The sequence below is a fragment of the Centruroides vittatus genome, unplaced genomic scaffold (assembly GCF_030686945.1).
Source record: "Centruroides vittatus isolate TY-2023 unplaced genomic scaffold, ASM3068694v2 contig_2359, whole genome shotgun sequence".
In the NCBI taxonomy this organism is placed as follows: Eukaryota; Metazoa; Arthropoda; class Arachnida; order Scorpiones; family Buthidae; genus Centruroides; species Centruroides vittatus.
This window is the reverse complement of record NW_027121480.1, coordinates 3072-27529: the sequence shown is the minus strand read 5'-3', so window position 1 is coordinate 27529 and position 24458 is coordinate 3072. Positions and strand designations below refer to the sequence as shown.

General features: G+C 35.5%; 2 protein-coding genes across 2 annotated transcripts; both read right to left on the bottom strand.

Annotated features, from left to right (window-relative positions):
* Window positions 1-14382: 14382 nt before the first annotated feature.
* Window positions 14383-24148, bottom strand: beg (malonyl-CoA-acyl carrier protein transacylase beg). Its single transcript, XM_067265680.1, is given in 6 exon segments — window positions 14383-15010; window positions 15089-15225; window positions 15228-15305; window positions 20358-20445; window positions 20668-20880; window positions 23769-24148. Coding segments are annotated over 6 exon segments (1272 nt in total). The 5' UTR covers window positions 24129-24148; the 3' UTR covers window positions 14383-14614.
* Window positions 17435-18363, bottom strand: LOC136971209 (large ribosomal subunit protein uL4m-like). The gene is given in 2 exon segments (XM_067265681.1): window positions 17435-18051; window positions 18054-18363. Coding segments are annotated over 2 exon segments (738 nt in total). The 5' UTR covers window positions 18262-18363; the 3' UTR covers window positions 17435-17521.
* Window positions 24149-24458: the final 310 nt, after the last annotated feature.

The following is a 24458-nucleotide window of genomic DNA, read 5'->3' as shown; positions in this document are numbered from 1 at the left end:
GTAATTTCCACTCGAGAAGAGAACTTTTTAGAGAACTCGAGTGCTTTTGGGCTTTACGCATATCAGCAGGTATCGACAGATTTCGACGCGTGTCGAGCTTGAAAGTGGTTGAGATTTCTGAAGTATTTTCGAAAAGCATTTGAATTGAATTTGCGTTCGAGGAAGTCCTTAACGATCGACACTCGATTAGGGTGGTTCAAGAGTCAGTTAACTATTGAAGAAATAAATTTCTGCTTTATAAAATATTTCATTACTTTCATTTTACAGAAATTAGGAATCTGTCGACATGCCACTTTACAATGCTTTAACAGATTCAGTTTACAATTTATATTCACAGATATGCCCAGAACACCTAAAATAAAACACGGTTAACTGATTGTATTTATTTTTGAAAAATCTTATTGCTATATATATATATATATTTTTAATCAATTTAATTTTATATAAACGTTGGAATATTATTCATGTTTTATTGATAAATCCTAAATTATCCTATTGCAAAATAAAATGTCAAATTTAAATACGAACGACAGATTTCAATATAATTAAAAATCATGCTTATTTTTTTCCAAAGTATAATTACGCTGTATGATTTATTACAGTACGCTTTAAACTAGCGATGGCAAAATTTTGACCCACGTGTCAATTTCAAGGTACCTGCACTAAATGCTTAGAAAGTATTAAAAAAGATATTTGATAGATTTCAAAACTGCATGTGTAGTCTGAAAACAGAGCCCTAAGGCTGTCGTGAAAAGCCCAGAAATTATGGACCTAGATAAAAAATTATATATATATATATATATATATTAATAACTCGTAACCCGATTTAATTAATTAAATTCGAATTAATTACGGTAGATTTCTGAAAACTTGACATTCCATAAAGCGTACGGTTAGTTCTAAAAAAAGAATTTGTGTAATATAATTTCTACCTCTAATTTAACACCGGGATCAAATAAGTTATCATCGTTCTTCACTGGCGGCGCTTGATAATAGCATCAATTCCAAATGATAACAAAGAATATAACTTTTTTTTGTAAAATGCAATGATGTGAATCATGTACAGTACAATCACATATTCATTTTGAATTTATAATTGTAGAAGTGGCATATTAACATGTTGTCCTATTTAAAAGAGTTTGGATTCAAGTTGTATTTAGAGTAAGCTATAGATTTTATCTTCAAGCGTTGTCTTCTTAGTGCAGAAAGGGAATGAAACCAAAGAAAATCGCATTGTGCTTCACGAGAGAAATTTGTGAGTCTAAAAGTGAAAAATCTTTAACTTTGAAGGAGAATTATTGATATAAAAACAAGCGTTATTATAAATCAGAGTAATTAATTACATTTATTAACTTTAAAATGAACATAGTTTATGGTTATTTTTAAAACTGAATTTACTTTATTTTATATTTGAAAATATTTAAGTTATTCAAAATAAGGATATTTAGGATTTATAACATTAATAATATCTTATGTAAACTTTTATTTTGTAACTTAATACAAGTTCACAGCCATTTAACATTTTCTCTACTTGTTGGGAGTGTCAACGCTGCAACACCGCACGTGCTGAGCCCTCTTGCGAGGGTCATAAACATCTGCCGTTTCTCGCTCGGAAAATTTTATCATCTGTTTTTAAGAAAAAAGTTGTTTTTATTGTTTGTTGTACACTGCTAAAAGTATATTTTACATAAATTTTTTTGATATTTTTAACATGTGTATAAGTAAACAAAATGCAAAAAATAGTTTTTGGCACACAGCTAAAGTTATTGATCCCTACGGGTATGAACATGTTAAATTACAGTATTTGTAGCTTTAATAATTAGAGAGTAACTTATAATTTTTAATTTGGCTTATTTTTTTTATTATTTTTAAAGTTGATTATAATATACAAATAAATAAATAATGTACAGGTAGTTCATGGTTAACACATTTTCATTTTAATTAATTATGGACAGTTATTCGACTTTATGCCACTGTTTTGGTTCCAAAGACAGTAGGGAGGGTTCACTTAGTACATTGCTATCAAGAAATGTATTGTGTTAGCCAAGAACTGTGTATACAATGAACTCCCTTATAACGTGACGAAAAAATTGCAACTAGTACTCATACAAAATTCAGATTTTGTCATAATAACGAACAACTGCATACCGGAATTTACTAAACAAAACATACCTCAGAAACCTTTTGCGAATTAAGATTTAACAGTACAAACGTTTTCAAACCCCTTCTGGGTCCTTCCTCGAGTAAAAACCGTTTGAAACAATTTTAAAGATGAAAAAATAGTCGTTTAGAATGATTTTTAAATAGGAAAGATAGAACGGAATCATGCACTCAACAGTTCCGAACGTAAAAGTTTCTACATAATATCGAATGTCATTTAAAAGTTTTTCCCTTTTTATCCATATATTGGTCGTAGAACCTTGATGTCAAGCAAAAAACCACATCACATAAACACTGGCTCTAACCCCTTTACTCTCCTTCCTTTAGGTTTATAATGCACTTAATCCTCCTGCTGCATTAGGCCTGCCAAGCCAAAACGTTTGTACTGTTAAATTTTAATTCGCATTTGTTTAAAGGTTTCTGAGGTACGTTTTGTTCAGATTTTGTCATCCAGAGGTATATGTTTTCTTCTTTAACTGCTAGGCCTAGGTTTAAACTTGCATAAAATCATCTGATAATGCAATTTCCTATAACATAGAACCTATCCTTAACATTTACAGGACTCCACCGTATATCCCCAGAGTTGCGGCAGTGTTTTTAGCACCATAGGCAAACCTTTCACATTATTATCCACATAGCTCAATATAATTTGTACCTTGTCATTTGGCACTTCAGATATACGCCTACGTTGCCTCCCTATCACGACACCACTTACGTAACACGAAGGCGGATCAGTAAATAACCAGCCATGTTTCTTTTGTCTGGTTATTTATTGATCCATCCTTATGTAAATGACATTTATTTTTAAGAAACTGTTTCTGTATATATTTTAATTACTTCGTATAATGGCAGTTGTATGTAATAAGAAATATTTATTAATAACATATAAATTGTATATGCATATTGAAATTAACATTATGAAGTGCTAAAATATTTTTTTTTAAAAATGATTTATCTATTCACAGAGAAGCTTTTAATTTCAGTTTAATTCAATTAAATATTATAATATTGATGATAATATAATAATATAGTAAAGATCATATATTATTATTATTATTATTATTAATAATAATAATCTCCTTTTATTACAAATTTATTTCATTTTATGACTTACATTATCAGCGGAAAATTGTATATAATTTGGTCGTCATCGTGAACAATTTCTGTTTGGGTCCTAAGATTTAAACTAGAATTGTTTGCGATGATGACGAAGACATTTATTTTTTTATGTTATTTTATAAGAAATTATTTTATTACTTCCTACGTGGTTGTTAAGGCCGATGCATGCGGTCGGCAAATTAAGACAATGTCGAATGTTGACGACGGGTTAAACCAATTGCCCATTTTAATCGTGAAGGACGAGAAACGATCGGTAGGACCGGTCGTTGATGTTAGGAGATGAAATTAAAGTGATGCTAAACATCAATGACTGGTCCTACCGATCATCTCTTCCGTTTTTTGACAATTAAAATAGGCGATTGGTTTAACCTGTTGTTGACATTCAACGTCGCCTTAATTTCACCACCCACATTCGTCTGCTTTTAAACGAATGATGTATATATGATATTTAATCTATCGAGATTGCTTTTCTAATAAAAGAAACTTCAAAATTAGTTTATTAATTATAAAAAAAAAAAAAATGATACTTTTGTTTAATGATAAACTATATGAGGCTCACTACTAAATATATGTAAAATAAATGAATATTTAGTGTCTGGTGGTGATCAGATAACTTTGCACCTTTGAAGCAAAATATGAAAAGGTCAATTGGTGAATTTATATTTTGTACGTCGAATTTTATTTAAAAATTTTTCATTTTTTTAACATTTCTGCCCTTGATTTAATTTGTTTTTTATTATTTCATAAAAGTTAGTGTTGCAATAGAATAGTTAGTGTATTCAAAGTGCCAATGTGTCAACCGAAGAATCAAAAAATTAATAAAAATTCAGCTCACAGCATGCAAAAATAATCAATTAAAAAAAGTTATTTAAAATTAGCAGCACCAGAGAAATTATAATACAATAATAGACTTTATGGAAGCATTTCCCAAATTTATTTTTCTGTAACATAGCACGTAGCATCAAATACTATGTAGCTTATAGTATAAGCACAAAATTTGCCTTCTTGCTACAATATAATATGTATAGTATTTTATCATCTTATTTAGTGAGTTACACTGGATATGTGGTAATTATCACTCTCTCATCTAGTTGTAGAAGAGCTTGTACAGATAACGTAAGCGAGATTCTGCCACTCGGAACTCGCAAAAGTTAAAGAAACCTGCGTCGATAACTTTTACGTCGTCTACCGGTCTCGTTTACCGACTTTTCCGTGTCGTATAATTTAGCCGATCTTCCCCGAAGAGAGTTTTGATGTTTGAATTTTATATTATACGGATCCGCTCGCATCCCATTGCCACTTACGAAATATATTTATCTTTTATGCAAACATTATAAAGATTGTTTTAATGGTCTCATTGCTTGTTAATATTTTTATTTACCAGTCATGTGAAATTGTCAATATTGGAGTATTTTTGTTCATAGAATTTTTATTACTCAAAACTGTACATGTAAGATGAATGTTATACTCGATAAATGAGTGAAATGTACAGTCTGTATCAGTTTTGTAATAAACATATTCTGCTGTTTTTTTAGTACTGTCTCTGTGATTTATTTAAAGTATACACCGACTTTTACCATTAATTTGGTTTAATTGAAACAAGAATTGGCACACAAGTACTTTCAACGTTTCATAAATACATTCTTTGTGAAACGTTGAAAATACTTGTGTGTCTATTCTTGTTTGAATTAAACTAAATTAATGCCATGTGACTGCATCCATTGCACCTGTTTAACTACAGCATTGGGAAGCTACTTCTAAAGCAGAATTTTATTATCAGATACACAACAAAGAAGACATTAAGTAAATTATGTTAACCATGGCCATTTCACATACATATTACTGGGATCAAATGAACAACCAAATTAACCTGAAGTTTGTACTTGAATGCTCATAACAAGCACTAATCTGGAATTAATTGTGGAATTTCTTACATAATGGGGAAAAGTATAGCATATAGTCACAATGAATAATGAGTAACACCACCTTTGGCATTACAGCTGTGATGTGTCCACATATAGATTTACAGTAGTCTACTGAAATCTATGACCATAGCTGCAGATAACTGCTGTAGTTGTTAGAACATATCGCTTCACCTGTATCTTTGACCAAAAATTTTCAATTGGATTAAGGTTGGGATACTCTGAGACCAACTCAAAGTGGAGATGCACAACATCGTAATCTTCACAAGGCATGATTGGAGACAGGATGCATCGTCCTGAAACATGTTTTTGATATATGGTATGAGAAATCTATCCAGAATCTACATAAACAGCTTAGTCGCCTATTGTCTTCACAATGGCCACTTTTTCACACACTGTTTCCTGACATACAGCCCCATACAAGAAGTGGCATAGGATACTTGAATGTAGGTGTTATGTATCCCTTGTATTGTTCATTTCAGCGTCTCCAGATAAACATGGTCATTGTCACCACATTCAACATGTATACATGTCTCATCACTTAACACAAGTCATCCACTTCTCTAGAGTCTCTTTAGTCCACTTCATTCACATCTATTTTGTCTCTCTGTTAGTGTAGGTTCCTTTTTTCTTTCCTGTACCCATATCCTATTTTGTGAATTCTATTCCTGATGGATTTTGTGCACATAGCTGCTTCTGCAACATCCTGGTCAGTGTTGGCAAATCTGAAGGGGGTCAAAATGTAATTTTGAAATTTAGAAACTGTAAATTACAGGTCAAATATTTAATTTGAGTAATTTACTTTTACTTTATTTAACTTCTTAATCTGTATGAGAAAAATAAAACAATAAAAATATGGTGAAGTGTCAAAAATCATTACTACTGGTAATACGGCTGGGTTTCATCTGAATTTTCAAATGTAAGTGTAAATAAGCATTTTAAGCATTGTAAACTCCAATTACACTGTAAATCAAGTTTAGATGTTCAAAGCTCAATCCAGTATTTCATAAGAAATGTAAGAATATTTACAAAAATTCAAAATATAATTTACAGAATCACTATTGTGAGGACCAAATTGAGCCGGTCCGAGTTAATTTTTCATTATTTCAATCCCCTCGGGAGATAACGATCAAGCTTCGAAGGATGTACAGTCTTCCGCCATCAAAACCGCTTCCCTCCTTCTCCGGATCCCACCTGAGTCATGGAACTCAAGTCACCACCCTCCATCGCGATTGGTGATCGTTACGGAAGGGACCGGAGGTACATAAAGGGGGAAGATATCTAAGAAGGAGGTCGGAAGAAGGGGAACGACCCGCTGACCCGAGTCCTGTACGAAGGCCATTCCAGACGCCGGAGCCTCTGCCTCAAAGCCGATCTTGCCGCTCACCGCCAGGCAAGACGCTAGAAGAACCTTCAGCAGACCCGAAGAACCTTCTCGATCATTAGCAATAACCGAGAGGTATGAATCCCCTAACAATTGTGAGCTCTCTCTCTCCCGCGATTAGGGACGGAATGCGTCGCTGCGATGTAATCGATTCTCTGTTCTAATAAATCTTATCTGTGTTGTCCTGCTACTACGGATATTGCCATTTTCTTATCGACGACCCCACACTTCCTCCACTCGACCTGACTATTAAATTACCGATCCCGATAAAACGGGATATTGCGATAAATTTAGCCATCTTTGACAGTGGGGTGGGTCTTACCAACCTGAACGCCGAGAAAAAAAAGGGGATACGACTTCGTCTCCCCCCGGCGTTTCCACAAATTGGTTTTTCAGGAGTGGGGTTCGACTTTTTCGAACTATCAGTAAGAAAACCAAAAAGGCCATATCCGTACAACGAGGTCGATTTCAGGCGAGTTAGGGCCTTTCTTATAAGTACCAATCATGGAACCCAATCCTCAACCCGCGGCAGGGCCTGCTAATCCAGCGCGTCCAGGACCGAACCCCCTTACGTTAGGCGGTCTAGGCGGAATAATTCCATTGCTGCCCGTATTCTCAGGAGACCCGCAAGGCCCCCATGTAACGGACTTTTTCGATTCTTTGGCAGATATTATGAAGGTTGCCGCATGGTCGAAAGCGCAAATGCTGGCAGTAGCGAAGTTAAAACTAGCGGGGATAGCCCGGGAATTCGTACGAAAGGATCGGCGAATCAAGGAAGTCGACGATTTCGACGAATTCAAGCGACTTATGCTCCAACGCTTCGATCGAGTGCCTCTCACTTTTAGATTAAATAGATTTTATTCTTGCGTGCAACAAAGGGATGAAGATGTTCAAGCATATGCCGCCCGGTTGCAAGCGCTAGCGATAGAAATAGAAATCACGCCAGAACCCGGTGCGGATGCGGCGGAAACCGCTATCATCCAGAGAGTACAGAGAAAGGAATTGGACGAACGCCTAAAGGTCCAATTTTTAAACGGTATTACACCAAGGATACAACAAAGGGTAATGAGTCATGCCCCAAAAACCTTCGATGAGGCCTTAGATGCCACATTAATGAAGAAACGATTGAAGAACTCACCGCGCGTTCACGCGGGAACCTGCGGACAATTAACCTGCGATCAACCGATCATCCTCTATTAGACGATTTAACGCAATTAACAAAGACGCTGGAAGAACTTAAAGGTAGAGTGGACGGGCTCACTCGAGGTATAACTCCACGCAATTATTGGACCCCCTCAGGGAGACAAAACAATCGGGGAAGTTTTGCGAATCCCACCTATGTCAATCCCAACCGCAGACCCGACCGACCGAGCGACCAAAATCAACACCAGAACCGATATAATAACAATAACGACATAGGAAATGATAGAAATAGAGTTCGATTCAGATCCCAGTCTCCAGCAGAGGATCGAGATCGCTGGAGAGGCCAAGTGCGAAGTGTCAAAGGTCAACGACCTCGAATTAGACCTAAAAGAAATCCTATAGTTGAGCGGAACCGACGATATACTGATTCCTGCAGAACTTTTTCTCCCCCTTATACCGATTCGACAGGAGAGGAGAGCGACACGAAATGGAAAGGCAGGATCGGATTAACGAGAACCTCTTCCAGACCTAAACCTATCATTTTAGTTTACATTAATAATATTCCTGTGAAGATGCAAGTTGATCTCGGAGCTGAAGGCACGCTTATATCAACTAATCTAGCAAACAACTTGAAGGGTAAAGCGCCCGTTAAATTTGGTATCAAAAGGAAGATGGCAGGTTCACAGGGAAATTCCGTTCCGACCGTAGGCACGGCGGTTCCCATCTTTAAATTAAGGGGACACAAGTTCCCTCAGTTTTGCAGAATCGTTCGAGCAGAGATCACCTCTCCGTGTGACGGCATAATAGGGCGAGACATTCTCGAAACGGTGCGATTGAATCTCGATTTCCATAATAGCCAGGTGATTCTACCGGATGGAAAGGTCGTTCACTTTTGTTCACCTTCCAAACCCGTAAAACGGAAGATAAAAGGATCCAAGAGTCAGGAGAAACGTCCTCCCGAACCAGGGCAAATACGAACGCTCCGAGCGCCTTTCACCAGGGACGCTATAACAAATCGGAAAAAGAAACGACGAAGAAGTACGGCCCATAGGAAGATTAAGCGACCGAAAATACAGCGGAATGACGCTGACATGACCGTCGATCAATCGGAGGTATCACAAGGAGAAGACACATTAAGGATCACGCCACCACCTAGCGAACTACCCGACCCTTGGGATGAAACTATTCTGGCCTCCGTACTCCCTCCACTACCGAAAGAACCGTCAGAACCAGAAAGCGAAAGCGAGTTAGAGGAATCCGAGCTAGAAAGCGAAATGTGTGAAGCGGAAACGACTGGGGACCAAGAAATCATGCCCCCATATGCCCTTCGAAGTCGCGGCCCGGTGGAAGACCCACCATGGGTTATGCTTAGACATAACCGCATACCTCGATTAATTTCGCCTGCCACGAGTCGATCGTCCTCTCCTTAAACTTTAAATTGCCTATTGAAATTATCGATAACACTATAATCGCATGCGGAGCGTAGAAAAAGGTCGATCGAATTCTAGTAAACAACCCTTCTATATATATATATATATAGTCAATCATAACCTATCTCCCACCATTGGAGAACCATTACTCCCCAAAAGGAAACGGACGTTGATGCTAATACCCATATTTCCCTATTTTAGGGAGGAAAGAAGTTGACTCGGGAGAAGTGCCCTGATCAAAGCGACCATAGTCTACTCCCTAGACATCTTGTCAACTCCATCAGCCTTAAATTCAGAGATAGAAGCCATAAAACAAAGAGGGACTAATTCATTTATTACGATACAGTTATTACAATCTCTTCTAAACGGGGCCTTAACCATAATATATATCCACCAACTTCCGGAAGGTTACGCGATGTTCGAACCTATACATCCGATTTCGCTATTTAAATATTATCCAGGGTAGTCAAACGCGGTCGCCCTAACTGTCAATTTAAGCATCTTTGCAAGTCGAGACTAAACATCCAGGTATCGCGCTATCTAGGGACAGGCAATCCTATATGCTATGGCAACGTCACGACTTAACTACGTGTAAGACCACTTACTTCCCTATGTGCCCATTAGACTGCCCCATACAACGCGAGTCGCAGAAAAACTGTGAATATTCACTATTTAGTAGCAAGGAAACCAAGGTCAAAGCCAAAGCAAAATTTTGCGATAATTGTTAATCTCATTGAGGGTTCCTCCATAACCCCACTAACCCAAACAATTATCCATATATGTATATTTTTAGCGCTTCTCGTATTCATAGTTTATATCTTTCTAATTAACATAGATTAAAGTATTCGTATATTCAAAGGACTTATCGGAAATTGTCATTCGAATTATAAAAAATTTTACTTATTAGAATGTGTTTGAATGTTAGCGTTCAGAGAAATGTTTATATTTTGTTATCTAATAATTAGCTATAATTCTCCGAGAGAGAGAGTAGTAAACCCCACTTTACCTATATGTTATCATACCTCTACCTATAACAATGAACTTATTGCCATTACGTATATTTTAATCTTTATTTTTGGATACCAAGACAGTATCAGCTATCAGCCACGCCAACCGGATGTCGACTTATCCAACGTTACCACCATTCGCCATTCAGCCCACCAAAATCCAGCCATCTACTCCTCAATCGAGGACCGATTATTTCTTCCTCTTAGAAACTTTACCAAAATTCTATCAAGAACTTACCTGCGATTTTCATCAACCATCACCATCTAATATCCAGTAGTATCCCATCAGTGTACGAACCCACGAACGACCTTTGTCTTCGACCTCCAGACCTCCAGCCAATCAACGGTGTTCGTTACAACTCATCAACAGGCATCCGTCCACAGACATTGACGAATTACCATTGTATCAATCCGATACTACCAGACAACAGAACGACCCGTTTTAACTCAGCCTATATTTGTACTCATCCTATTACTGTATCGCGATCAACTCTGTACCGCTTAATAATAATGTATCTATAAAATGAGTACGAATTATTTCTCAGCTATCCGAGAGAGAGTAACCCTCCATAAAAGCGAACGCCCGAACAGTAAATAAAATCAAACTGGTCCCGTTTAGGACCAAGTTCGATTTCGAAAGTCCGAGGCAGTGTGAGGACCGAATTGAGCCGGTCCGAGTTTAATTTTTCATTATTTCAAATCCCCTCGGGAGATAACGATCGAGATCGCGATAACATCAAGCTTCGAAGGATGTACAGTCTTCCGCCGTCAAAACCGCTTCCCTCCTTCTCCGGATCCCACCTGAGTCATGGAACTCAAGTCACCACCCTCCATCGCGATTGGTGATCGTTACGGAAGGGACCGGGGGTATATAAAGGGGGAAGATATCTAAGAAAGAGGTCGGAAGAAGGGGAACGACCCGCTGACCCGAGTCCTGTACGAAGGCCATTCCAGACGCCGGAGCCTCCGCCTCGAAGCCGATCCTGCCGCTCACCGCCAGGGAAGACGCTAGAAGAACCTTCAGCCGACCCGAAGAACCTTCTCGATCATTAGCGATAACCGAGAGGTATGAATCCCCTAACAATTGTGAGCTCTCTCTCTCCCGCGATTAGGGACGGAATGCGTCGCTTCGATGTAATCGATTCTCTGTTCGAATAAATCTTATCTGTGTTGTCCTGCTACTACGGATATTGCCGTTTTTCTTATCGACGACCCCACACTTCCTCCACTCGACCTGACAATTAAATTACCGATCCGAAAGTCGGGATATCAAAATTTAGCCATCCTTGACAGTGGGGTGGGTCTTGCCGACCTAAAAGCCGAGAGAAGAAAGGGAGTACGACTTCGTCTCCCCCCCCCCGGCGTTCCCACACTATTAAACAAAAAAAATACACTAATTATAAATTTGGAATTTAAAAAATTCTGAATTCTGAATGAATGTTAAATATCAACAATTTGAGCCAGAGAACAACAATGAAGTTACTGTTGAAAGGGGTTAATATCCATTTTTCAATGGCTGAATCTGGATTTAAGACACTACCGTGTTCTAAACATTCATTACGAGTACCTTGAAATCGGCAAATGAGTCTGTGCATGACCTGTGGGTCATGGGTTTTGTGAAGATCCTAAAATTGCACTGGGATTTCAATTGTTTACAAGATTGCTACATCGGGAAATTTCGGAAGGTCAATCGGACCGAGAACGCGTGTTGGGCTACAAATCCAACCAATGTAAAGTATTTTTTCTAAAGCAAACGCAGCACGGTAATAAACAACGAAGGGGATGTCGTGGTGCTCGTATATAAGAGCCAGGATGCAAACAATCAACAGAAAAGTGGAGAAAGAAGAGAGACTTATGGTCAAAGACACCTGTTAGATCACATGAGCCTGGGACCGTCTCGAAAGGGGGGCGGCCACAGAATGTTTAGCTGATCGGCTCAGCCAGATGTCCGTGAGAGGGGGGGCAGTGTAAATTATGTGAGTAGCTGTCAACGTTCGGGCGCTGTCCCCGGCCAAACTTGGTTTTCGTCTTGCTTAGAAACAATAGACTGACCAATCGAGAAAAGGAAAAAGGGACCCAAGACCAATCAAGAGGGGAAGATTCGAGGGAAAATCGTATAAAAACCCCGAATCAAGGTCGGGGGAGGAGACGACTGAGCTTTCTACCAGGAAGTGAACGACAGGACTCCAAACCGCCACCTACTCTTTCACTGACGTCTGTCACTGATTCCTCGGACTCTTCTGCCTGAGTGCCCCGGGGCTTCACAGACGACTCCGACAGCACTCCCCGATTGTCGCCATCCGGAGCTCCTTCTGCCGCAGACGATCTAGATCGCAACACGTATTGTTCTTTTGTAAGTTTGCTTTGATGTTAAAATAAACGGTTATTGTAAGACACTTGTCATCTTTGCCTCTGCCGCCACCACCCATGTACGATCGGTCCCTGGGTTTTTCCTGACGGGCAATTAACTAATTGCCCCCATATGTCGGCAACTTACAGTTTTTCCATCGCTGCCAACATTAAATTTATTGTAAAGTTCATCTATGATGTGAAAAATCACTTTCAACTGTATCTGTCTTCTACCAGAATATTTCATTTTAACCACTTTTCCCATAATATATTTCTTTCACACTTTGGAAATGGTAGATGACGAACAACCACAATATGCTGCAACTTTCCATGTTGATTTCCCTTCCTCAAGGATCTTCCAAGATTCTGTATAATAGACATTTCGTTGTTTGCTTGCTAGAGCTACAGCTATCTTTTGTTATGTGCAGACATGCTGCAGCTTTATATGTATGATTCTTTCACTTGAGCTTACTTGCAAATTAAATAATTCTGTGGTTAGTGTAATAAACATTACATTTCCCCATTATGTATGCAATTCCACAATCATTCCCAGATTAGTGTTTGCAATGAGCATTAGTAGAAACTTCAGGTTAATTTGGTTGTTCATTTGAGCCCAGTAATGTGTGTAAAATAGTCATAACTAACATAATATACTTGATGTCTTCTTCATTACTTTGTCATTACTTATATTACATTACATTTTCAGTTGCTGTAGTTAGAAAATGTTTGTCTTATGGATGTTTTCTCAAACCTTTCTGTAACCTTAGTTTCAATTTTTTATTAAAATTATAAGGATAATGATTCGAAATTTATTATTATTAAAAGTGGAAAGCAGTGATTTAGATAAGATATGAAAAGGTGATAACAAGCAAGAAGTTCCCTATTTTAAAATGACAGCCAGTGGCTAAAATAAGGGCATCAGCCTACTGCTCTGGGGATCAAGATCCAACCCAGATAACTCTGTAACCATTTCAGGTAGGTCAATAAAATCTTTCAGCAATCAATTCCTTGTGAAATTACGACCCTAAATTACCATTTCACGTGACCCATCTTCTCATTTAGTTTCCGAGTTGCATTCAGTTTGGCCACCTTCAAGATGGCAGCCATGCATAACACATCAATCTGTTTCCCCTGTAGTCTAACGTGTTCCTGACATGAGCAAATTAATTTTGGGTACATTCTATATTCTGTAGCAGGGGTGTTAAGTGACTTTCTCACTCTATATTTTAAAACATTGCATAAATCATTAAATAAATATCAACTCCTCTTATATACAAAGTGGTGGTAAAGTTCTTGTGCTTAAGATTGTGTCCATTATTTAATTTTTGAAAGGATACCAAAGAGCATGAATTCAATGATGATTTTGCTTTGGCAGCATTGTGAAAGAAATTCTTCACCCAGCCTCATAATATCAATAGTTGATATCTAATGACAAATAATGGAGGCTGTTTGAATGACTCAATCAGCATACATAACCAGAACATGTATAAAAATTAAAATTTGTCAGAGAATAAATAAAGAAATACAGGTATTTTATAATTTATAGGAACTTTACTGAGGTGAGTATCCAGAGTAGCCATGTTTTTTTGAAGATTATTAGAAATTTAAAAGACATCATAAAACAGTTTTATCTAAAATTTCTTTACAGAATTTTCAAATATTTATAAATAACAACTAAATTCGGTTAATGTTACCCTAGGTATACAAAATGGCGGCTCGTCTCCGATTCCAGCAATCAGAAGACAGGGAACAGTGGGGACGCACGTTCTAACCTAACCTAACCTAACCTATTCTAATATTTTGGTTGCTAATAATTATGGTAATTTATTAGAATAGGTTAGGTTAGAACGTGCGTCCCCACTGTTCCGTCTTCTGATTGCTGGAATCGGAGACGAGCCACCATTTTGTATACCTAGGGTAACATTAAGCCTAAATTCTTTATTATGAGAAGTACAAATGAACTTTCTTACTGGTGAAACTATTGCAAATTCAGGTATTGTTATTAAAATATATCTTGTTATTCGGTTTCATGCTAAAAGCATTTATAGAATTTTTTTCAATGTCCTTCTGTTTTGGGAATGTTCAACATTATTATTAAAATTATGTTTCGACATGCTTTGAACTCTTCCAAGCTTTTAAATTCACCATCCTCAATAGTGTTTGAAGCGAACGATCGGGTCCACAAATAAAACTATTTGGAAATGGAGTATCTGCAGGTCTTGTGTATAAAATGTGCAGAGTCTGTTCCCATTTGACCGGCTTGCAGACGTGTTTGCAGAGATTTTTCCGAATGTCGCTTGCATCTTTGTATGGCTTTCCGTCGACATTCGAATGAACCGGTATTAGAGGAGAATTAAAATTTGTATTTTTTAATGCATTTTTCAAAACTTCTTCTGCAGGTTTCATGAGTAGTGTGTGGAAAGCACCACTAACAGGAAGATATTTTAATTTCTTTATTCCAAAATCAGAAGCATTTAATTCTATAAATTTCAAAGCCTGAAAGATAAATAGAAAAAAATAAACTAATCAGTAAAAAAAGTTCAATTAATTTAAATAAATGACTAAAGTTTTAACCTCCGTATTTCCGGCGATAACTTTACACTCCGGGTAAAGATAATTAGCAACTGTACAAACGGGATCTTCAATTCCTTGGCGTTTACACCACTGTTCAGCAGCTTGACATGCAAATTTAATTTTGGCATTGGGACGAAAAAAACTGTCATCATCCCGCTGGAAATCTGTTCGGATGCTTCCTGCATAGCTTGTCCTCTGATTTTTACTAATCTAACAGCTAAAGAAAATTTAGTATTATAATTTACCTTGGTACATATATACAGATTTGTAATTAAATGATGTAAAGGTACTGATACAAAACTCAAATCTATGATCTTGAAAATACTTAAAATTATGCAATATAAAGCATTTTTCATGACAGACAGAATTAAAACATCTTTGGCTTACTTTTTATAATTAAATACAAAGTCAATTTACATACAAAGTAAATGCAATAAGTGAAATATATCAACAGATTTCATTTGGATATCTCACTAGCACTATAGAATAGGTGACAAAGAACATGGTGGTTCTCTTTAGGAAATGTCGTACTGTTAAATAATGAGACTGCAGACGGATTTTATGATCACACTGTATAATGTCTTAACTACACAGTTTCTGACTGCACTCATATATCCAGAAATATGTCATGTTAAAGCTCTTTTTATATGTCTTATGTAGATGGTTTCAGGGAATTGTACTACATATATAGATTCTTTCGTATGCATCTATGTTTATTATTTCAAGAAAATAAAATAAATTTGTTATAATTTTCATTTATGTATAGTACCTGCTATTTAAATATTTATTTAAAATAATAGACTATACTTAGCCGAAGTAAGTCTCATTTAGTATGTACTGTAGAGACATTTTAAGTTTAGGTTGCGGATGACATACTACAGGTATACCTCGACTCACGTCGTTTGTCAAAAAAGTATGTGGAAAAATAAAAATCAAGATTAAGTCATTTCATTCGACTTTACATCCATCTGCCACAAATATTGAAGTTGTAGTATCACTAGAAAAGCATTAAAAGCACACAAAATCATATTAAAATATGTACATTTACAGTAAATGTTAATATAATCATCATAAATTCTAGAGAATGAAACACGAAAACATCTGTGTTTCTGTGTTGTCGTCTTATTTAGCAGTCTTTAAGTGCTCATTATTGGGATTTTCCACCATAGTTCGACTTATGTCGTAACTACACAAGTAAATTCGACTTACGTCTCCTCTCCTGGAACCAATTACCGTCGTAAGGTGAGGTATACCTGTATTTTGGATTTAAAATTATATTAATATAAAATAAACGCATCATTCGTGAAAAATTAGTGAATAATAGAAACATAACTAAACAATTGCCTAAATAGTCGAGCTATAACTCTGCTAATTTAATGATTAATATTAAGTAATTTGCTACTAGAGAAGATGACACCTAATGTCTACCTCTAGTAATAAATTACTTAGTATTAATCACTAAATTAGCGGAGTTATAGCCCAATTATTTAGGTGATCGTTTGGTTACGTTTCTATATACATATTGGATTTCAAATGTTTGATACACTTAGTGGATAATCAGTTTTATGTTTAAACAATGTATAAACATTGGTTTCTATTGTAAATTATTTTATGTTCATTATAAAGTGTTTTAATGTACTTGGAAAATGTTGACAGGCTTACTTAATAGTTACATTGAAATCTAGTACAGTATAGAGTCGTTTATCCGAATCAGTTGGGGACTGGGGTTGTTCGGATAACCGATTATGTACAAAAAAATATATTAACCTGTCCAATGTTGAAATTTTTCTCCACTGCGTGTCGCTTCGTGTTGAATTTTCCTCGATTTTAAGCCTAACAAAAATTTTTATAATAATTGAGACTATTGTATCGTTAAAAATTATTTCTTTATTTTGTACAAACAAAATAAATATTTTGAAAAATATAAAAACATAAAAATTATACTTTAGAAGTAAATCTAGTATTAAAAAAGTTTGATTCAGCACGACACAGTCTGACTGGAAAGCGTTTGGATAAATGACTCTACTGTAGTAGTATTTACTGCACTTAATGTTCTTTGAAAATTTGCTTTCTAATTACAAATTATTGCAGACTATTTTACATTTGAATTATATCTAACTACAAATGCTTTAAATAAATGGAAAGATGCAAAGTTGATATATCAAACATTTAATTGCATCCCACTATTATAGATATGTTTAAAATTTATGTGATATATTCAATTGTTCTCTACACCAAGGATTGTTACTCCTATACTTCAAAAATTAATTATTAAACATTCCAAACTCATCATTATTTAAATATTTCGTCCGACATTCGAGTCGGAAAACAACTCGACACTAAAACGACACGTTTTCGTCAGACTTTCTACACGTAGGGTATTAACTAGTCATCTAACGTACTTTTAGACATTACGGCAGGCAGATAGCCAAATTAGTGAAAAAGATTCTTATATTTCTTTTGAACGTCGCAGATGTCGGAACGATTGAGATTAAATAATAAACGTTCTTCAATTTTTGCAAGAGCGGCAAGAGTCAGAACTACGGTTTCGTGCTTTAACAAACTATAAACGTTAACTCCGTAGACTGGCATCAGATTTAAATGTCCGATCCCGTCGGCGGCCAGGGCGACGTTTCTCGGCACCACGTCGGCATCGTCGACGAACAGGACGGAGGGTCCCCATCGGCGGCACTCCACCAACTCTTCCAGGTATTTCGGATCGTCCGTGGGCAGGTCCAGACCGTCGACAATCTTCAGGTCGTCCTGCGCAAATTTTACGGAAAGTGCCACGACCAGACCTTTCACTCTGACGAAATACGGCAACATAAAGAAATGAGTGTTGGGTCCGCGGGGTCCGTGAGCCACTCCGTCGCCTTTCCAAAGGGGCGAACGAATGCTTCCGTGTCTGGCCCGTCCTAGACTTTTCTGGGGCCAAGGTTTGCGTCCTCCGCCCGGCATTTCGTTCTAGTTCGCACGCACTTCCAATCAACTCTTTGATACTTCATTTGCCACTGGACGTTGAACTGTAACATATCTCGTCTGGGTGGAATGGCAAATACATCTGGATGTAGATCAACTGTACCCAATTTTACACTTTCTAAAGTATCCAGCCCTTCTACCCACGCTTGACGAGGTTTGGTATATTTTGGAGGATACTGTAATTTTCGAGACATTATAATAGGAAGGGCAGGACGAGGGGGAATCGGTGGGACCCCGGACGGGTCGTGTAACGAATCGGTTTGAACTAATCTAACCTGCTGGCCGAAGATGGTAGAAGGAAGATGACCGTCATTTAGCTTCACAGTTTTCGTTAGAAAACGTAAAATCTTCAATAATTATAAAAATACCAACCGATCACCAGAAAATTACCTCACCTAATGAATTCATAATATCATACACATGATGACTGGATGGCCAAGGCAGTTAAGGCCTACCATTGTGGGGACTTGGAATTGAATCCTGCTGAACAAGTCTCCATGAATTTTTCAGGGGTGACAACTCCCAAATGTTATGCCTTGTCCTTCATCTAGCTTTCTCCATTGTGGGTTTGAAGGGGCGGAAAAACTTAAAAAAGTATAACATATATTGCATCAATATGTTGCCAGCATTTTTCTTTAAATGTTTTACAATTTAATAAGTTTTATTTTTATGTTATAGTAATTTTACATACTGATGCACGAAAAAATTACCTTTGTTGTTGGGATCCCTGGCTATTTATTCCTATTAAATAATTCTTGAAAATTTCATAATCCAGTGTCTGCAGATGTATAAGAACATTACCAGTAATTCAGTGATCCAAAACTTACAGTTTAATAATATTTATTTTGGTTGATTACATACATAAATATTATTAAACTAAGTTTTGAATCATTGAATTACATTCCTATACACCTGCAGGTTCAGGATTACAGAATTTTCAACAATTATCTAATGAAAAAATTACTTTTTAATGCAATGAAACGAGAACTGCTCAGGTTCAGTTTTAATTGCACAGTATACTAAACCTAAAAGTATAAATTACACAGTAATAAAAAACAAATTGACCATAGCATATAAACAAAATGCTATTGTATTCACTGCTTAGAAACAACAAAGATCCTCGTAATAGTTATGAACTTTCAGGAGTCTATTCTATACCAATTTCAAACAGCAGTGTGGGGAGCAACTAAAATACATCAGGGCAATGTCACAGCCACTACAACACCTACAGGAACATCATATGTCAATCACAAAAGTACAACCTACAACTGCATTGGTCACCTATGTATCCAGCACCGAGGTACAGGACCACATAGACAAAACTAATACATTATTTGAAACAACCTTCCAATCTCAGATATGAAGAAAAGTGGAAATATTCAAGGTCAAAAGAAATAACTTGGCCATTAATTATAGGGACAACGATACCCTGTCAACAGCCTGGAGAGCCCTATATGAAATCCAATAAAAATAACGGGGACTTTTGATACATCATTTCTCAATGTCCAACCAGACAGTCTTTTTAAAAGAACTTTTTAAACTTTACATTCGATAACGCATCATATTTGAATATATTTATAAACCCGAATTTTGTTTAAGATAATCAAGAACATTCGTTTTTACATTAAAGATTTTAAACTCCTGGATTTTTCGTGTGTTTAAGAAGACATCCAGTTAGGTGAGGTAATAAATCTACTTAATTCGTTATCTTAGTTCATTCCATAACTAAATCAGCTGTTGCACTGCAAAAATCATTTATGGGAATCAATAAAAACAGATGAATTAAAGGATCTTAGAATTTTACATTGTGATAGAAATTCAAAATAAATAAAAATTACATTAATTCGAATATGTTATTTTTCACTTTAAAACTGATATATAGAAGACTTTGTTTAAAATACAGTAGAGAGTCGTTTATCCGAACACTTTCCAGTCGGACTGTGTCATGCTGAATCGAACTTTTTTGATACTAGATTAACTTCTTAAATATAATTTTTATGTTTTTATATTTTTAATATATTTATTTTGTTTGTACAAAATAAAGAAATAATTTTTAACGATACAATAGCCTTGATTATTATTATAAAAATTTTCATTAGGCTTAAAATTGACGAAAATTCAACACGAAGCGACACGCAACAGAGAAAAATTTCAACATCGGGTAGGTTAAAATATTTTTTCATGCATAATCGGTTATCCGAACAACCCCAGTCCCCAATTGATTCGTATATGTAATTATTAATAATTTTATGGAAGATTTAAGTTTAATTAAAATCCAGAATCTACCAACCATCTTCAAATGATAATGCTCCAGCAAATACTAAAGCAGCATACTCTCCAACACTGAAACCAGCAGTAGCCACACACTGTTCTATGGCCTGAAAATTTTTTAAATATATATATTAATGTTTTAAAAATGTATCAGAATTTATCAGAGAATATATAATCAGTTAAAATATAAAATTATGAGGATAATAAGAATGCTGAAAAACATTTATGAATTTTAAGAATTTGTTCTAATAACATATTTCATCCATTTAAATACTCTATATTATATGAAAGAAAAAACAAATCTATAAAAATTGTATATACACAATTACCTCTGGAATTTCTTCTTTTAACCTTTCTACAGCAGCTAACGATGTAACGACGACTGCCAACTGACAATGATGTGTCTTATCTAACTCCTCTTTTGGTCCAGTAAGACATAATTGCAAAAGATCGTAACCTGCAATTTGACTGGCAATTTCATACATCTCTTTCACATTTTTATACTCAAGTAATTGTTTTCCCATTCCAACATATTGTGAACCCTGTAGGAAAATTATTTTAATTAATTGCTTATAAGTTCTTATATGCTTAATTAAATATAAATATATATATATAATCTAATTAGTAATATTAGCGAGGTTGAGGCCGAAGTTTTAAACGCAAAAACGTGTATATTGGACGTTCGGCGCCGCTTTCCTGTAAGCCTAGAAGTTTGACAATGGCATTTGGAAAGTCAGTGGAATCAAGCTCGACGTTTCAAACGCCATTGTCAAACTTCTAGGCTTACAGGAAAGCGGCGCCGAACATCCGACGTACACGTTTTCGCATTTAAAACTTCGGCCTCAACCTCGCTATTGTAAAAAATCACTATCCTCAACTATTGATCAAATTATTAGTTTTATTTTTCAAGATGGCTGAACAATTTATTATAGTTATAGACATTTTTATGTATTAAATATAATTAAAATTATAAATATTAATAATTATATTTGCCAGCTGGATAGTCAAAGTGATTAAGATGGCAGTTTATCAATCTAGAGACCCTGGATCAAATCTGAATGATCAAATATTGTAGGAATTTTTTGGGAAGTGGTTTATCCCAAATATACTGGACTCTGTCCCCCACTATTTAACCATCCCATTGTTGGCTTGGCCATGATAGTCTCAAATAAAGGATTTCTTACTGCAGAAAGCATCTGAATATATATTATACAGGGTGTCTGCATAGTCTGTGTGCAATTTAAAAAGTTTATACCTTTATTAGTATTTGTGATAGGAAAAAAATCTGTAAAAAGTATTAGAAAGCTTAATGTACCTATTTTTAACTAAAATACTTTAGTAGCAAATGTTTTTAGAAATTGGAAAAGGTGGACCATTTTCTTAGCCTCCACATTTGCCAAACTTGACGCCATTAGATTTTTTATGGAGACACGTGAAAACAATAGTGTATATATACAACCTTGATCATTAGAAGACTTGAAAGCTAAAATAACTAATGTGATTTCAGGCATTACTGTAAATCAATTGGCAAATAGTTTTAGAGAACTAAAAAATCATATTACCCTTTGTATTACTAATGATGGTGGACATGTGAAAACTTAATAAAATACAATAAAACAATTAAAAAAATATAGCTTTTCTTATTTCCAATACATTCTACATAATTTCTCTATCCTCATTAGTTTGAAATTTAGGAGACAAAATATTCACAATTTCAAATTATCCGAGATTTACATATTTCCGTATGCATGTGTCTGTATGCAAACAGCATGTGTCTGGTAAGAACCTGACAAGTTGTCACATAGGTTTTATAAAACTAATATAGAATTCTCAAAATGTAGCCCAAATTATTTTTAAAGTGGCCCAAAAAATAGTAGCCTAGATCCCTACAAATATCTAAATCTTTCAATCCTGAAACTTAGCCATATTTTATAAAATGAGAAGAAAGGGGTAGTCCATATGTAAGATGAAACCCAAAAATGTGTTACTGTAAAAGCAAAGTCATAGTGACCAGATTAGAGTTGTTATTGGTCTGTTGTTCTCTTATGGATGCACTTTAATCTAAACAAATGAGTTAACATATGCATATCACAGTTTGGATAGAATTTTCACTTCAAATTGTGAAGTAGCCATATTTTGAACTAACCCTGACCAGGAAAAAAGTACAGTAATGAACTAACAGGATTTTGAGTTAATGATTTCCTGTATACATGTAAAGGTAAAGAGATAAATCACCAAAACCAGAAGAACAGCTCAGCATCCAAAAACTGGTCTGATAACTAGAACAAAAGAAAAGAGGTCTTCTCAAACAGTACAAGAAAAGACAAAATGACTGAAAGTTTAACGACAAAATTGAGTGACTAGAAAAAAAACCTTTACAAGCTGACAGGATGCAAGTCTTTGCAGGGATACCCATTGGATGCTGTATTTATGGACATTAAGCTCCAGAACTCAGACTGCCAAGGACTTCACGAACTTAATAAACAGTATTATACAAATACAAAGACCAAAAATGATATTGGCAGACAAGGATGCAGGAATTAACTTAAAAGAATTCATATGTTTTCTAGGAAAACAAGAAATGAAATTAACATTTATATCTTCCAATTATCTGGCAAGTAATGACTTATGTAAAAGGATTAATCAAACTATTGTACCCAGGTAGTGATGCAAGATGAATGAAAGTAGACAGGGTCAGTTGTAGGAGTAAATTTTTAAAAGCAATAACCAAAGAACATAACAACGCTCCTCACTCAGTAATGGGTTTTCACCAAAATATCTCATGTTCAGCATTCCACCTTTTCCTCAATCATACCAAATGATTTCCCTCCACTACAGAAAGCTAGAAAATGACTTACAAAAGTACTCAAAGCAAGCAGGAAGCAAATAAGAGTTATTTTGATTAAAAAAAAATACCAGAAGATAATGTTAAACATAGGGGACCTCGTCTTAGTTGAAATAAAGATGCAATCAAGCGAAAAAAATTAGAACCTCTGATGTCTGGCTGGCCCTTATAAAGTAATAAGATGAGTATCAAATGTCTTATATGAAATAGAATGGGAGGAAAAAGAAAAACTATCAGATGTCAGTCATGTATTTAAGTTACATTTATAAGAATAATATATATATAGATCATTTGAATATGTCAAATTATCTATGCCTAAATCATGTTATAGATCTGAGCAATCTAAATTGTTCAGCATCTTCTAACTTCAGTTTTGGGAAATAGCATAATAAATTTAACATAATTTGGTCTCTTGTGGAAAAAAATCTGTTTAAACTGTTTGATATAATTGCTGATAAATATCAATTCTTGATATGACGTTCACGTTTTTCCTACTATTTCTTCCAATAAGAAAACAGCATCTTTCTCAAACGATATTTTGGCAAGTGAAATATTTGCTTAACAATTTAACAAAGAAAAATTTACTTGTCCTGGAAACAGAACAACATTAGTAGTTCTAGGATCCACTTTCGGCCTTATAGAATGGACAGCCTGATCCCGACGTGGATCTGCGTTGATAGGATACACAGGAGTAGTCCAAACATCATTTTCACTTTGCAAATCTTCTTTGAATTCTGCAGCATTTTCTAACAATTCCTTGACACTTCGACTTCCAAGTTCGATTTCGCTCGAAGGTTTACTGTTATTACACCGGTAAAATATTGTAGAATAGTTGATACATCGAATTTGATTCGCTCTTAGATTAAAACACGTAACGTATTTACGGTATTTGCAAGTCAATAGAGAACGGGCAAATAAACAAACGTTCACCTTATTCGACCACATGTTCGTACTTCGTATCTAAACACATGTTTCGATAAAGTGTTGCCAGCTATTATTTTCTACAAAAATAAAAATTAAACGTATGGATGAGTTGTTACATTTATTAAGAAAAAAATTATATTATTTAATAATTAGAATAAAATGTAAAAAAATAATTATTATTAAGAATTATCAATATCGACTTATGCAAAGCAATATCATAGTCTTTTGGAGGCGATATAGCAATGACGTCATGTTTCGCATCGCTCGATACACCTCTTCCAGAACAATTATAATAACTATAAATTTAAATACATCGCTTTTAATTATTTATTTATAAAATTTAATACTTAA